General features: G+C 41.2%; 1 protein-coding gene across 1 annotated transcript; it reads right to left on the minus strand.

The window, feature by feature from the left end:
• Positions 1–657: 657 nt before the first annotated feature.
• Positions 658–12,700, minus strand: LOC123982537 (ATP-dependent RNA helicase DHX8). The gene is made up of 23 exons (XM_046068122.1): positions 12,534–12,700; positions 12,136–12,221; positions 11,941–12,013; positions 11,607–11,698; positions 10,102–10,208; positions 9,546–9,932; positions 9,127–9,271; positions 8,580–8,786; positions 8,354–8,441; positions 6,691–6,788; positions 6,294–6,441; positions 5,590–5,771; positions 4,970–5,164; positions 4,670–4,855; positions 4,360–4,570; positions 4,082–4,263; positions 3,581–3,721; positions 3,328–3,483; positions 2,764–2,901; positions 2,464–2,592; positions 1,835–2,031; positions 1,555–1,734; positions 658–1,466 (listed from the first exon to the last, which is right to left on the minus strand). Exons 1-23 carry the CDS (start codon positions 12,640–12,642, stop codon positions 1,247–1,249), a joined length of 3,657 nt encoding a protein of 1,218 aa, XP_045924078.1. The 5' UTR covers positions 12,643–12,700; the 3' UTR covers positions 658–1,246.
• Positions 12,701–14,468: the final 1,768 nt, after the last annotated feature.

A 14,468-nucleotide genomic window follows, 5' to 3' on the forward strand; every position in this document is an offset into this window, starting at 1 on the left:
ACATTTATTCTCCTTCAAACAGCTGCAACATTAATATGATGCTTATGCATGAATGAATCAGCATAAACATTTTAACAGGGAGATATTTCCATATAGTAAGGGCTTTTAGTTTTGACATGTTGAGTATTTTGTGTCACATTACTATTTTTATTTAAGCAAGGTTTCTGGATTCTTCCTCAAATGATATATATTGTGGCTAGATTTGAACAGAGTACAAGCTCAAATGGACATGAGCGGCATAAAGTTGCTCACTTTTGGATTGGATTTCTTCAGTTTGGGCACTTGCTTTGCAATCTGTTTTTTGGCGGTCCATTTTTCATCTGTTTGGAGCAGGTACCGGAGACATTGGTTTATTGGTACTATTTTTATGTGAAACAGACAAGCAACCATAACACAATGCTATGACTGCAGTAGGCAGTTATACTAGTTTCATATTTTACTATATCCATAGACAATCTTACGATTTAACGTATTATATAAACATTCAAACCTATTGGTCTGGTTTAAAAGTATTTTAGAAATGTTCCCATTCGTGTGTGTGTGTGTGTGTGTGTGTGTGTATGTGTGTGTGTGTGTGTGTGTGTGTGTGAGCTACATCACCACAATAAAGTATAGTAGCCTCTGTATCTACTAAAAGTTCACAACAAAATCACAGGCTTAAGAAAATTTAGCATTTAATGAAGAGACATTTTCATAGTTCCACTAGCAAGTATAGCAAAGCAACAGTCTCAAATACAGACACATACAGTCCCAGTTATAGTACAAACTAACATACGTTATATGCTGTTCCATTCTTATGGTCTGACACCATAGTATGAACTACTGAAACATACAGGCCCATTTCGATTCAATCAAGTCCTTATTTGGCATAACATTATGCTATTGTAATTTACAGAGTCAAAATAAATAGTCCACTGTGCTGCAGAATCTCCTCAAAGATCTTCTTTAAAACTACAGTCTCGAGGGACAGATATGGAAGTTTGCTTTTTGTTTTTGTATTAGTGAATGAAAAGTAATGCTCCAGGTTTTCTAAAATAATGACACTAAAATTTCCACCCAAACTCAGACAGACGAATTTAGGATCAGCTGTGGGGAAATGTATAAATGTTTACATGTTTCAAAAGGAGTGATGATAAAACCTTTAACCACCAGAATGTGATCACATGTCCAGTGCTGATACAGGACAATGCAGTCAACTTCATCACTGTCAAAGCCTTTCCGTTTTGCATTTGTGACGTCACACATATCAACGCCGTCTGAAGGCACGAGAGATTCTCCATGCGTTGGGTTCCTCGTAACGGTTGTACAGAGGCTCGAGGCGCTGTTGTTTCTTCTGCTTGCTGAGGCGTGTGGGGTCGGACACTTTGAAGAAAGCAGGTGAAAACTCCACCAGCCATCGAGGGTCGATGGTAGTCACCTCCCGCATGTACTCCTTGGTAGTCAGCACCAATTCGTGGTAAACAACCCTGTGGATAAGAGAAATGAATTATTATAAAAAAGGGCCTTTATTTCTTCTTTGAATGCTAAAAAGGTTGAGCTGAGGTGTTGTCGTACCACTCAGGCTGGCGATTGAAGAGAGCACTGGAGGGGTGGATGTATACAACTTGCTGGTCTATAAGGGTGCGGTAGCCCTCTTGAGGATCCTTTTTGGCAGCATTACGAAAGAAGCCACTGCAGATTGCTTTCTGGACCCGTACTGTGGCTTTGCCACAAGACACCACATCCAGTTTATGCCTGAAGAGAAGCAAGCATGTTGAAGGTTCATGAGAAACCAGAAAGATATGATCATTATTTCATGCGTTGTGATTCTGCTTTGTCATCTTGACAATTATACCTGTCCATGATCCCCAGCATCTGTTTGCGGATGTCTTGGGCTCTGCGCAGGGAGCGAGCCTGAATGAAGTTCTCATAACACCAGGGGTTGGAGAACTTGTTGTTCTTCCAGGAGTTGTAGACAGCCAGCAGCGTAAGGTGATCACCCTCTGGTTGGTGAAACTTTGCCTTCTTCTGGTCAGCCAAAGCCTGCTTGTCCTTTAACACAAGAAAAAGAAATATACAAATGGGAAAATGAAGAACAATCAAGGCACCGTATGGATCTTTACACAGGGGAATTAAGATCAGCTGATGAGTGGACAAACTGTCACGAGTCGATGAATAAACTCAAGTAGAATTCTAAGAAGCAAAGAAAGGGATTATTTATTTAAATTTTTTTGTTAAAATGTTTGTTCCGCAAACAAATATATATGCTAACCCATCTGTATTTTCTTTTATAATAAACCATAAGTTATTTTTACATTATGTATACACAGAGCAAAACGCATTCATGTAAATATCTCTATTAGTTCCCATGGACTGTGATAAGCACTGCAATGTTGTATCCCTAATCCACAAAAATTAAAACAGTCCACTCACAAATACATACTTTTAATTCATACTGAATATAAAGTGTAGTGGTGGGCATACCTTAGGCCTGTAGAAGACGTTCTGCACAGACAGCATTGACACGATGGTGAGCATCTCTTCACTGCAGCCCAGATGGACAGACATGATCAACATCTTACACAGCATTGGCTCCAGAGGAAACTCAGCCATCTACAAGACAGATAATTGTAGAGATACTTAAAAAAAAGACGACAAGGGGGAAGTGAAAGGCATTATAAAAAAAACAAAGTAACCACACAGTGACACATCGTTAAATGTGATCTGATTTATTCTCTTCCTCTTTACAGATGAGGAAAACCACCAAGTAAAAGCACTCCTCACCCTTCTACCCAGCCGTGTGAGTAAGCCTTCATCATCCAGAGCACCCAGAGTGTAGAGCTGCTCCATGGCTGTGATCAGAGTCTCCATGGGAGGAGCGTCCATGAAGTCAAAAGACAGGAGGTCATTGATGCCCATTGCCTAGTGGACGAAACATAAATTAGGGAAAAAGTGACACCAATGTAGTATGTTTTTTTTTTTTTTTTTTTATGAAAACCTAAACTGAAGACTGCAAAAGTTTAGCTTCAACTTTTTTTTGTTTTACTATACTCAAATGCTACTGCATTGCAAACTTTTACACAAGAGATTAATCTTAAAACTGTAATTGCTTATTTTATCTAAATGATAAGAGTAGCATTATACTAGAAACTTATTTTGAAAACAAATGCTTGTATACACATTGTCTGTGACTTAAGTACACTCCATGTCTCATGCGGCCATAAAAATCTACTGTGAATACATACCCGCTCCATTCCTTTGATATCTAAGATGCGTTTGTACCTGCTGCTCACCTCAATAGCAAAAGATGACATGTACAATAGTAACATGTTGGCTGTGGCTGTTTACCTTCAGAGAGAGCACAGTGCTGGCCAAGTTGGTTCTCTGGATCTCTGGCACGTTGGTTGTTAACATCTCGTCTCTGTAGGCTCTCTCTGTGTAGAGCCTGTAACACTTCCCTGGGCCTGTTCTGCCGGCTCGCCCTGCCCTCTGCTTGGCCTGGGCCTGAAATTGAATTGCTTCCAATTAAACATGCTAAATATAAAGGTAACATTTGGTATTCTTCTTCTGCAATATCAAGCACATCATAACAATATTATACCTGTGAGATGGGAGTCACCACCAGCTGGTCGATGCCAGTCTTAGAGTTGTAGACTTTTTGCTTGACAAAACCAGGGTCCACTACGTAATAGATTCCATCAATGGTCAGAGATGTCTCTGCAATATTTGTGGCAATGACCACCTAGGGGGAAAATAAGAATATTTCACACTTGCTCCAAACATATATAAATTAAGATCGTTTTTTGTGCCATGATCACTGCCTGTTAAACTCAGCCTGGGCCTACTCTTGTTAATTTTACCACCATACACAGAGACTGAATAGTTTGCAGGACATTTCATACAAAAAAAAGGAGACCATTTTTATCAGTAATGCAGAAAGATAGCCAAGATAGCAATCATTTCCAGAACTAGTACATTTTTTGGACTACCATGCATTAAACATAGACCATAAACACATACAGGCCGTTTCACAATGCAATGTGAATTTAGGAATAGATACGTCTATTTTCCAATATGTTTGGGAGATGTTAAATGTAGGGACCTTTCTGCTTCCTGGGGGTGCAGGGTCAAAGATCCTGGTCTGCATCTCACTGGGCAGAGCAGAATAAACTGGCAGAATAATCAGTTCAGGAACATCAGGCCCCAGTGACTTCATTCTCTCATACAGGATCTCGCAGGCGGTGTCGATCTCTTCCTGTCCAGTTAGAAACACCAGGACGTCCCCTGGACAGAGATTTGGAAAGAGAGTTTAACATGGACTGATGTTAGAGTCTACTAGTGAAAAGAACACCTGTGTGTTTAAGATTTTAAAAATCATACCTGGAGGTTCAGTCAGATGAATCTGCATGACTGTGATGAGACTGGCATCCAGGTAGTCTGTCTCAGGTTCTTTGGTGTAGAGAACCTCAACCGGATAAGTTCTTCCAGGGATGGTGAAGATGGGCGCTTCATAGAAATACTGAGAGAACTTCACAGCATCCAGTGTAGCTGATGTTACAATCAGCTTCATGTCTGTGCGTTTCTGCACAGTCTGAGACAGACAAAAAAAAACAAAACACTCAGCGTTAAGCAAAGTAAAATTTTTTCCCCCCAAAACATGAATACACAGCTCTCTGCTCTTCTTGCTTACCTTCTTGAGCAAACCAAAGAGAACATCAGTGTGTATGGTCCTCTCGTGAGCTTCATCCAACATGATAATGGCGTACTGGCCCAATTCAGAGTCGATCAGGCACTCTCTCAACAGCATACCGTCTGTCATGTACTTGATCACCGTCTCTGGGCTGGTGCAGTCCTCAAAACGGATGGTGTAACCCACCTGGACAAAAAAATTATATTAGCCCTCTAGAGATTAAACTAAACTATAATAATCTTGATCTATAATCTTACTAATACCATCGGATGTGAACACAGTAAAGGACAAATCACTCACCTCTTGTCCTAGACAGCAACCATACTCCTCAGACACTCTCTTGGCCACTGACATGGCGGCCACACGACGGGGCTGCGTACAGCCAATCTTCCCCCTGGTGGTGTAGCCTGCCTCCGCCAGGTACTGAGTGATCTGCGTGGTCTTACCAGACCCTGTCTCTCCGATCACAATCAGGATCTGGTTGTCATGAACAGCCTGTGACAGGTTAACAGAGAGAAAATGTTATAAGCTGGCCCTTGAATGGAAGCTATTCCCCATTTTGCATTTAATCATAGTTTAATGGAATACAGCTACAAAAAGGTAAAGAAAATGTCAACAAAGAATGATACTGCAGATGCGACCATCTGCGTTGTGGCAATGGTACTGAATTTCTCTTTAGCAACATTTCTGTAGGGGTTGTTTGATATTCGACTTTGTCAGCATTAGAAGAAAAAAAAAATCTGCTCATTTACATTTGGCAGATGTTTCCATTTAGTGGCTCTCAAAGCATAAATGTACCGAAGCATCAACATCTGCTTATTAAAGGATAATCACATTTTCAATACCACCTAATCAGAATCAAAAATAAACTCCTGTGCAAAGCATCCAACTAAATTTCTTTTTGTTCTTAACTGACAAACCTGAATGAGCTGCTCCTTCAGCTTGTAGATGGGCAGGCTCTCCCTCTGTTCCAAGATGGAGAGCTGGGTCTTCTTTCCATAGGAAGCCTTGTTGCCTCCAAAAGCATGCTTCTTCCACTCTGGGATGTCATTGGGCATCATGCCAATGCCTCTCATGTTCGCAGCAATCTGCCTACCATCAGCTGTGAAAGAGCAGTAGAAGTGTGCTTGATAATGAAGAAAAATGCATCTTTTCTTAACACTTTAACTAAAAACTCATTGCATCAATAGGTCACTGTCACATCTGCCAATTAAGGGGGTGATAATGCCCAATGGGGAAACTCTCTAGACCATGAAGCACACTTAACCATGGCAAGACTATTCCATCTGGCCAGATATCGGGCAGCAGGAAGACAGATAACCATCTCCAGTACTGGAAAGCCGGACGAGTGCTGTCTGCCATCATGAAGCTAGTCTCATGTCTGACTCAGACTGGGCTGTGGTTTTAATAAAAAATGCCTATCACACAGATAAAATGGATTCTGATATTTCAAGCTTAAGCACCAAAAGCAAATATTAAAAACTCAACTAATATTTATATAAAACCTGAACAGAGATGGTTAATATGATCAATGTGCTCATTTTATTGCTCCACACTGATTCAACCATACTTCAACATCTGTGACTTAGTAATTACTTAATATGCACATTAATATATTTCTAACCGTCTGGCAGCGGGTCGACCCAGTGTTTATTCAGCCCCATGGGGATGGAGTCCATCTCTGCCTCTCGTGCAGCCTGCTTCAGCTCTCGTCTCTCCTTAGCCAGGGCGCTCTGCATCATGGCCGCTTGAGACAGAGAGCCATCTGGATTCTATGGGCAGAGGGAAACACAGGATTATGTCACTTAAAATGTAAATTTTTCTTCAAGCTATAGAGGCTGTTTATAATTACATTCACTGAAAATTTGTGTTAAACATCAATTAAACATATATAGTAATAACATCTTCTCTAAGAATAATTTTTCTACTAAACATTTGAAATTGTTCACTAAGTGTCAAAATTCTAAACTACAGAGAATATTTCAAGTGAGTTCTCATGTTGTCTTAGCATGATACCGTACCTTGACAATCTTGACAGGGCTCATGTCCATGCTTTGTTTGGTGTGTCCCCTCAGGAACGGGGGTTCTTCTTCAACCAGCTCAATTTCCAAATCTTCATCTGAATGGCAATGAACAAGATCAATGAGCAAGCAGTTCACTCTAATTCACATTTCATAAAAATGTAGGACTAGGAGTCTACAGCCATGCATGGTGCTTTGAGCTAAAAGCTAATCTTTAGCCGGTATAACGTTCACTGGCTCCACTTAGTGTAAAAGCATGTTAACATTTGCTAATTAGCATTGAACACAAAGTACAGCTAAAGCGTGATTTATACTCCTGCGTCGGTCTATATGCGTAGCCTACGGCGTACTACGCACATAGCCATGCATTTATACTACTATATTAAAAGTTAAGGGTTCACTAAAGTTATTACAGTTCACCCTCTGTAACATCAATGTCTGTACCAAAGTTTATGGAAATCCATATAAATATACTTTGTATAGATACAAAAAAACCAAACAATCAAAAAAAAAACACTGTTTTTACTGAAGAAACACTAGTAAAAACGCATTGTGTTTCATGAACTGGTCCTGTGATGGGTGGAAACGAAGGTTACGATATGGTAACCCTAGTTCTATAAGCACAGGCGGAGCCCTCTACTGGACTCTAGGTCACACTTGCGAGCTGGATCCCGAGAAGGAGCCCGACATATCCAATAGATAGAAACGCACAAATGGGCACAGTAAGGGCCAAGATGCCATTGTATAGATCTCTTCAACACACACCCTGCTGAAAAAGGGTCGTAGACACTTCCACTCTTCCAAGTGGAATGTGCACGCACCGCTAAGGGTGGGTCTGTTCCCGCCCGTGTACAGTTTTGGGAGATTCACTCACAAAGCCAGCTGGCCAGGCTCTTCTTGGACAGGGTTTTACTGACTGCACCATCACTGAAACAAACAGCTGACCAGTGCATCGAATGGGGGCTGTGTGCTCTACATAGGACGTTAGCCTAGCACACATGGACACAACAGATGCACTCTCACCTCCTTGCACCCTAAGTGGGGTAGGGGGTTAGAAAGCATCCAGATTTATTGTCCTGGACCTGAACATGCTCCTTATGTTCTTAAGAACAAAAGGAGGTGTGTTGTCTCAATCCAGCTGCACTGTGGACACCAAAAACCAGCATGCAGCTGGGGTGAACAGACAGGCACACAGCTCACTCACCTTCGCAGAAGTGAGAGCAAGGCGCAGGGCTGTTCAAGAAATAGCATTTTCAATGAGGACAGCTCCAGGGGCTCATAAGGTGCAGATATTAGAGCCACCAACACAAGCAGCAAGTCCTACTGAGGCGCAGAGAGACACGACACCGGTTGCTGTCTTCTCACACCCTGCAGAAAGCGCATCACAAGGGAGTGGGTGAAGACTCTTCTGTCACCAAACCCACCGTGACAGGAGAGATAGCTGCAGTGAGCAGTTCACCCTTTGCTGAAGAAAAAAGGATGCTGAGGCAGTAGGGACACTGCCATTTATACGTCACGCACGTATTGCTAGCGGTGTCCTATTGGTCGGATACGTGCACGATAAAATTTCAGTCGGCAAGTGCGTGCGTGTGATTGGAGGAGGTAGTACCCATAGAGTCCAGTAGAGGGCGGAGCCTGTGAGAGAGAACAATTCATTTCTTACCCTCTTCATCATCAACTTTAGGAAGGATCCCAGTCTCATCATCAAAATCTGGGAACTCTTCTTTCGACAAGACATTGGCAGCAATCATCTGGGGGCAGACAAAGAGCATGAGTATTTGCATGTGATAAAATACACCTTCACAAAAGGGATTTAGTGTTTTCCTCAAAGATTTAAGCAGTTTTTGTCACCTCAAATGTGTGCAGGAATACATACTGTATAGACTCACCTGTTTGATCTCCCACTTCTCTGGGTCAGAAATTTTGGTGAGCCTCTTGCGCTCCAGGGTGTCGTCTTGCTCCAGCTCAGGGGCGTGGCCAAGGTTCAGGTTGCTCGGCCGGTCGGGGTTCCTCATGGAGATCTCCTCCCCTCCGTCTGGGCCCGCATTCCTCCTCCTGTTGGGGTTGAGGTCTTCTCCCGTCTCTTGGTCCACATCCTGGTATAGAAAGGAGGAGAAAATTAGGCCATTTACATACTGACAGGGGATAACAGTCTTCCCTGAGAAAAGGTCCTATAATGATATACTGTCCAAATTTTGCTCATGGGAAAGTCAGAGGCTTAAACGCTAATTTAGTTGATAATGACTCATTGGCTCAAACCACTATCTGCTCTGCTATAAAGGGAACACCTGCTGCTATCAAGATCTCCATTTTCCAACCTCAGTCACACAAAGAATTCTGAAAATCTTCCTTCTAAATTCTGCGCACACGCCAATTAATTTATTCTATTCAGTGCAACTTCACAGATATGTGTTCAATAAATTGTTATCTTCTTACCTTCATACTGAGGCTGGTCTTCGAGCCAGTGAATGAGAGCACCTTGACTTTGACTCTTTGGCCTTTGCTTACAACATCAGCCACGTTGGCCACGCGGCCCTCTCTACGCAGTTCAGAAATGTGGACCAAACCCTCCCATCGTTTCCTACATACAAAAGAACACAACATGATTAACTTTACTAGCAGAATAACAGACAACGCAGTTCATTACTGGTAACTTATGTTCCATGTATGCACCATAGGAATCCATACGCAACCTGAGTGCAGACCTGAACCGTTGTATCCAATTTATAGATAATATAACTGATGTTTTTGATTGGGACAAAAAATATAACATTCATAATTCTTCATTGGTAAGCAGTAGGCTAAGCTGCCACCCTAACGTTAGGTTAATGTTGTGTTAATAGCACTTTACTGACCTTAATCCCTCCAGCTGAACAAAGCATCCAAACTGCATGATACTGGTGACTTTGCCGTTGTAGATGTCTCCAACAGAAGGCTCCTCTGGTGGAGGGCGGTCCACATGTTTGTCCTTCCAGCGGTCAGAGTCTCTGTCTTGGTCTTTTTTGGGGCTCGGTGAGCGCTCAGTCCAACGGGAAGATTTGTCTCTTCTTTTGCCGCGATCTCTGTCTCTCTCTCTATCTCTGTGCCGATCACGGTCCCTGGAGCGAGACCTGGACCGGGAGTGAGAACGATGCCGTCTCTTCCTGTCCTTCTCCCGATCTCTATCTCGGTCCCGGTCTCTGTGTCTGTCTTTTTCTCTGCTTCTGCTGCGACTTCGGCTGTGGCGTCTGCTCTTTTCTGACCTACAAGTGGGAAAAGTAACCGTCAAAAGCCACCAACATGTAGCTATGACAACTTGTTGGTAGTGATATTTTTGTTTCCTATATGAAACAAAGCAAACATCACTCACATGTAAAATGTCTATTTCATGAAGGCATGCAGAAATGTGACCCGGGTCCTTAGCCATCTTACCTGCTCTTGCTGCTTTTAGAGTCTGACCCACTGACACTGGGCATAAACATCTCCAGCTCTTTCATGGCATCAGCTGCTACCTTCACATCATCTTCATCTAGCAGCTTCTGAGAAAGTCCATCATACAAACAAATTAGCAGCATAATACAGTTTATTTCAAGGGTTAACACCTTTGATTAGTTTCCAATCAAATTATTTTTGATAGTATTCACAAAGGCAAATTTCAAGAATAAATTGAACTAAAGGCAGATGCGTTCATGAGTTTTGTAAACATGGCAACTCAGAGGCGAACGCTGCAATATGCTGCAAGTATACAGTCTATTTCTAACTTTGAAGATGCGCACGCACACACACACACACACACACACACACACACACACACAGCGAGGTGCGGACTTGTGTGAGCTTCAATGCTACTTAGGGATGCATGTTAATATCAGCACGTAATCAGCCAATAAAGGCTTTAAAATGATCCATCAAAATTAAAAACATGTCTGACAACTCTTCTCCAGAACACCAAGCTTTCGTCTTGTTTTCATGCAATTAAGACACACTGCGCAAAGTGTAGTCAAATGCAGTGGTGGTGCAAACTTTTCGTGTCCAAAGGCAGGCACCCCACCTGACTTGTTAGGGATCACATATTGATTTTCAATGGGTGTGTTCAACCTGGCAATCAATCATGGACAATCAAATCACAAGTCATACAATCCCATTTAAGCACAGCATTCTCCTAGTAAGGATGCACTGACAGATTGATTACGAAGAGGAGAGTCAAGACCAGCTTCTATGACAAAATTATTCAAATGTGCAGATTCACAGCTGCTCAAAAATGAATAAACGGCAAACCATATATGTAAAGTGTACACATCTTTTTAGCTGTAGATCTGTGATATTAGGGTTAATAAGAAAAGCCTAACAAAAACAATCTATCCATCTGTAAAGACCTTGTTTTGCATTAAAAGGCGAGGCAAGTGATTCTAATCTAATACATGTCTTTGTCAAATTCAGTGAATATCTCCTCACGGTCCGACAGCTGTCTGTTCTGTGTGCGCTGAAGAAAAACAAAAAAAAAAACTGGTGTTTGTACTCAGCCCTGGCTCTGTAAATGGGAAAGTGGACAGACAAAGTGGATCATTCCCCGATATAAAACATTATTCCAGCCACGATTTGTGTGTGTGGTAAGGTTAAATCACTTGCCCAAGGACATTCAACTTTCTAGTTCTCCAAGACATGCTGTTGTTGTGATGTCAGTTATAGTAGCAGGAGAGTTGTGAGTATCGCTGTTTGGAAGTGTGGGACATTCTCATCCTCTCTGCATGTTAGCTTTGCTGCAGCAGCAACTGTTGGGCAGTTTTCTAACCCACAATTTAGCTAATGTTTGTTGCTATACTTGCTGTGTTGTTGTTTTTTTTAAATTGAGAATCACTTACTTGACCTTTAATGGTAATGGTGGCATTACAAGTCAAACAGACACTACCTACAAATAATGAGTTAAAGCCATGTACCTTTGGTGCTGGATCATTTGGTCTACAAAGTGCTGGAAACAGCTCCTTCAACTTCTCCTTTTCTGACTTCGGCTTGACCAAAGGCTCAGAGGCTGAAAATGGACAGTTATTCATAATTATAGTTTTCTTTATTCCCAAAGTAGAAATGTATGAGGACACAGCATATATCTAAGAGGACAGCATCCTCTTGTACGACATGTACACAGAATGTTTGGGTAAAGTGTCTCATAATAAAATATGATTATGCAGCTGTCATTTAACAAAACTCCCAGTTGAAATCTGTTTAACTAAAGTAAATGAATGCTTTGGCAGCTCAGAAGTTACATTAACATACCTTTACTCGTAGATGCTTTGGATGGAGGTCGCATAGTCTGAATAAGCCTGAGCAAATTACCGATGAGAGAATCCTACAATGAACACAACAAAAAAAAATACAATACGGATTAAGGTTAGTTAGCAGTTAACAAATTTACGATTAGCTTATTTCACCATTAACTTACTGTTGATGCGCGTTTAGCGTTGAACTTACTGTAAATTCGGCTCCATTTTGGAGCAAAAGAGCTTTGAATCCGTCAAAGGTTGGTTGTTTTTCGGCGAGGTCGATGACAAATTCAGCTGCGAAGCAAAGAAAAAAACAAATTGAGCAAAACAACAGTTAAGTTAGGCAGCTAACGTAATGCTAACTCGCACTGCTTAACATTGATGCAGCGTTAAAAAAAAAGCCGGTATTCAAGTTACATCAAGACCGCAAATCTATTTAATAGGTGGCAACAGTCCTAAAAGTACTCAATCTTTTGGAAATACACACCGGTTTACAGCGTTACCACATGAAACTGCAGGTAGCTAACAACAGCTAGTTAGCATAAGCTAGCAAGTTAGCTAGGACTTTCCGTTTAGCGCGGCTGTTCTCGACCACAGAATACACACCTAAATCTTTGTCACTTATTCCCAGATGGTTGTCAAGCTCCGTGCAGACCTTAGACACCAAAGACAAATATTCAAGCTGCGATAGCTCGTCAACTCCGCCGTCTGACATTCTCCACGAGTCTTGTTTTGTTCAGGGAAAGTAAACGCTAGCAGCAGACGTATTGAATGTGGCAAACTTCCGCCTTTATTTCGTACGTGCTTCGCTATTGGTCCGTTTTGTCACCATGACGAAAACACGTAGGGGTTGCCCGTCTTGAGGGACTTCCTCCTACTTGCCGCACGATGGCGCCAAAATTCCTAAATTCCTAAATTAACAACATCGCCACCAGTGATGTGATGACTCCACACTTGACATATCAGTTTGTCATTTAGGTTTTGGCATCAGGCTGAATTTTACAACAGCATTTCTGAGGTATATCAGTTTAACATAAAGTGAAATAAAGAAATAGCCTACATATTTGTCTCATTATTAGGCTCCTGGTCTTTGTGTTATGAATAGTATAGCTCATGTAAATGTTTAATGCACATTTTAGTAACATCCTACAAAATTGTGCACAACATAAATAATTTAATGGTTTGTTTTATGTTCTGTAGGCCTACAGATCTAGCTATGGTCCTTGGGATGTACAGCAAGAGCTAAATTATGTCTAACGTAGCCTTGTTACCCAAATAATTTGTTACAGTGCGATAAAGAATGCACAGCATTTTTTATGTAAGAATCCCCATGTACTGCTAAAAATCTGGAACTCACATAGGGCTTTTGATCTTGTGTTGATTTTCACAGTTTGGGCTAGGTTCAGTTAAGTGAAATCTTAATGCTACAGCATACAGTGATAATTTAGACAACAGTCGAAAAAGAATGCACAGCATTTTTTATGTAAGAATCCCCATGTACTGCTAAAAATCTGGAATTGATTTAGGTGCTTTTGGGTACCGTCATTTTTCCTCGATTGCTTGCACACATTCCTTGAAATGAGGCCTCTTTATATCAAAACTCTAAACACAAATCCACAACTTCTCCACAAATTCCCCAAACATCCCATTTTCAGGTCAAAATGAGGCTCTCCACTCAAAACCTTTCAATCTTGCTGAAAAAACAAACTTTGCCCTCAGAAATAATACACAAGCCCTCAAAAACACACACACTACAACAGTCTTACACACTGGTGAGATAAATTCAAAACAATACTACAAAAACTGGTTATTGTTTATGTTGCTTGTGGTTTTCCCCCTCAAAATCTTTTTCACATGATGAACACAAAAGAAATAACAAATGTAAACATTTGCACATATTTTTTATTCGTTAGTGTACTGTACAGTACAACACACCAACAACAAATTTTCTTCCCCAGCGTCCCGTCTTTGGTCTGGGACAGGCCAGAGATTCTTGTTCTCCACCTCCTTCTGCACCTTCTTCACCTCCACACCCGCCGTACTCCTGCTCCGCCTCCTTATATTCATCCTATCCCATCTCCTCCTCCAACTCCTACTGTTCCTCTTCCTTCACCAGGGACGTGCACAGACATTTTGGTGGGCAGGGGCTCAAGTGAAAAAAAGGGCATTTTTTTAAACAAGACAAATATATTAACTCATTTTTAACTCACATTTTTACTCTTCTACAAAATAATCAGTTCACACAGAGACCACAGTCTTCTTTAGTATTCACTAGGTTTATCACAGGACCAGGCGACACATAGCAAACTATGCTCCAGTGTGCATGTTTTCTATGCTACTGGTTTCAAGTATATATTTATGACATAGTTTCATTAATAATTTATTCATTTTTCACAAAGCAATAAATCGTTTCAGTTCTTTTGGTGTTATTGGAATATATAATACTTCACATAAATCTTCACACTAAACTGTGGCATTGGGCTGCAGGCATAATTAAAATAAATGTTATTTAAATACTTTTACTTTTTGTTTCACAAGCAA

The sequence above is a fragment of the Micropterus dolomieu genome, linkage group LG14, assembly GCF_021292245.1.
Source record: "Micropterus dolomieu isolate WLL.071019.BEF.003 ecotype Adirondacks linkage group LG14, ASM2129224v1, whole genome shotgun sequence".
NCBI classification, from domain to species: Eukaryota; Metazoa; Chordata; class Actinopteri; order Centrarchiformes; family Centrarchidae; genus Micropterus; species Micropterus dolomieu.

What these genes read in the sequence shown, in the direction of transcription:
- LOC123982537 (XM_046068122.1), bottom strand. Translation starts at nt 12,642, where the DNA reads ATGTCAGACGGCGGAGTTGACGAGCTATCGCAGCTTGAATATTTGTCT. An exon ending in AAAATGGAGCCGAATTTACA is followed by an intron (nt 12,014 to 12,135) that starts GTAAGTTCAACG and finishes TGTTCATTGTAG; the next exon opens with GATTCTCTCATCGGTAATTT. An exon ending in GCACTGTGCTCTCTCTGAAG is followed by an intron (nt 2,902 to 3,327) that starts GTAAACAGCCAC and finishes TTCGTCCACTAG; the next exon opens with GCAATGGGCATCAATGACCT.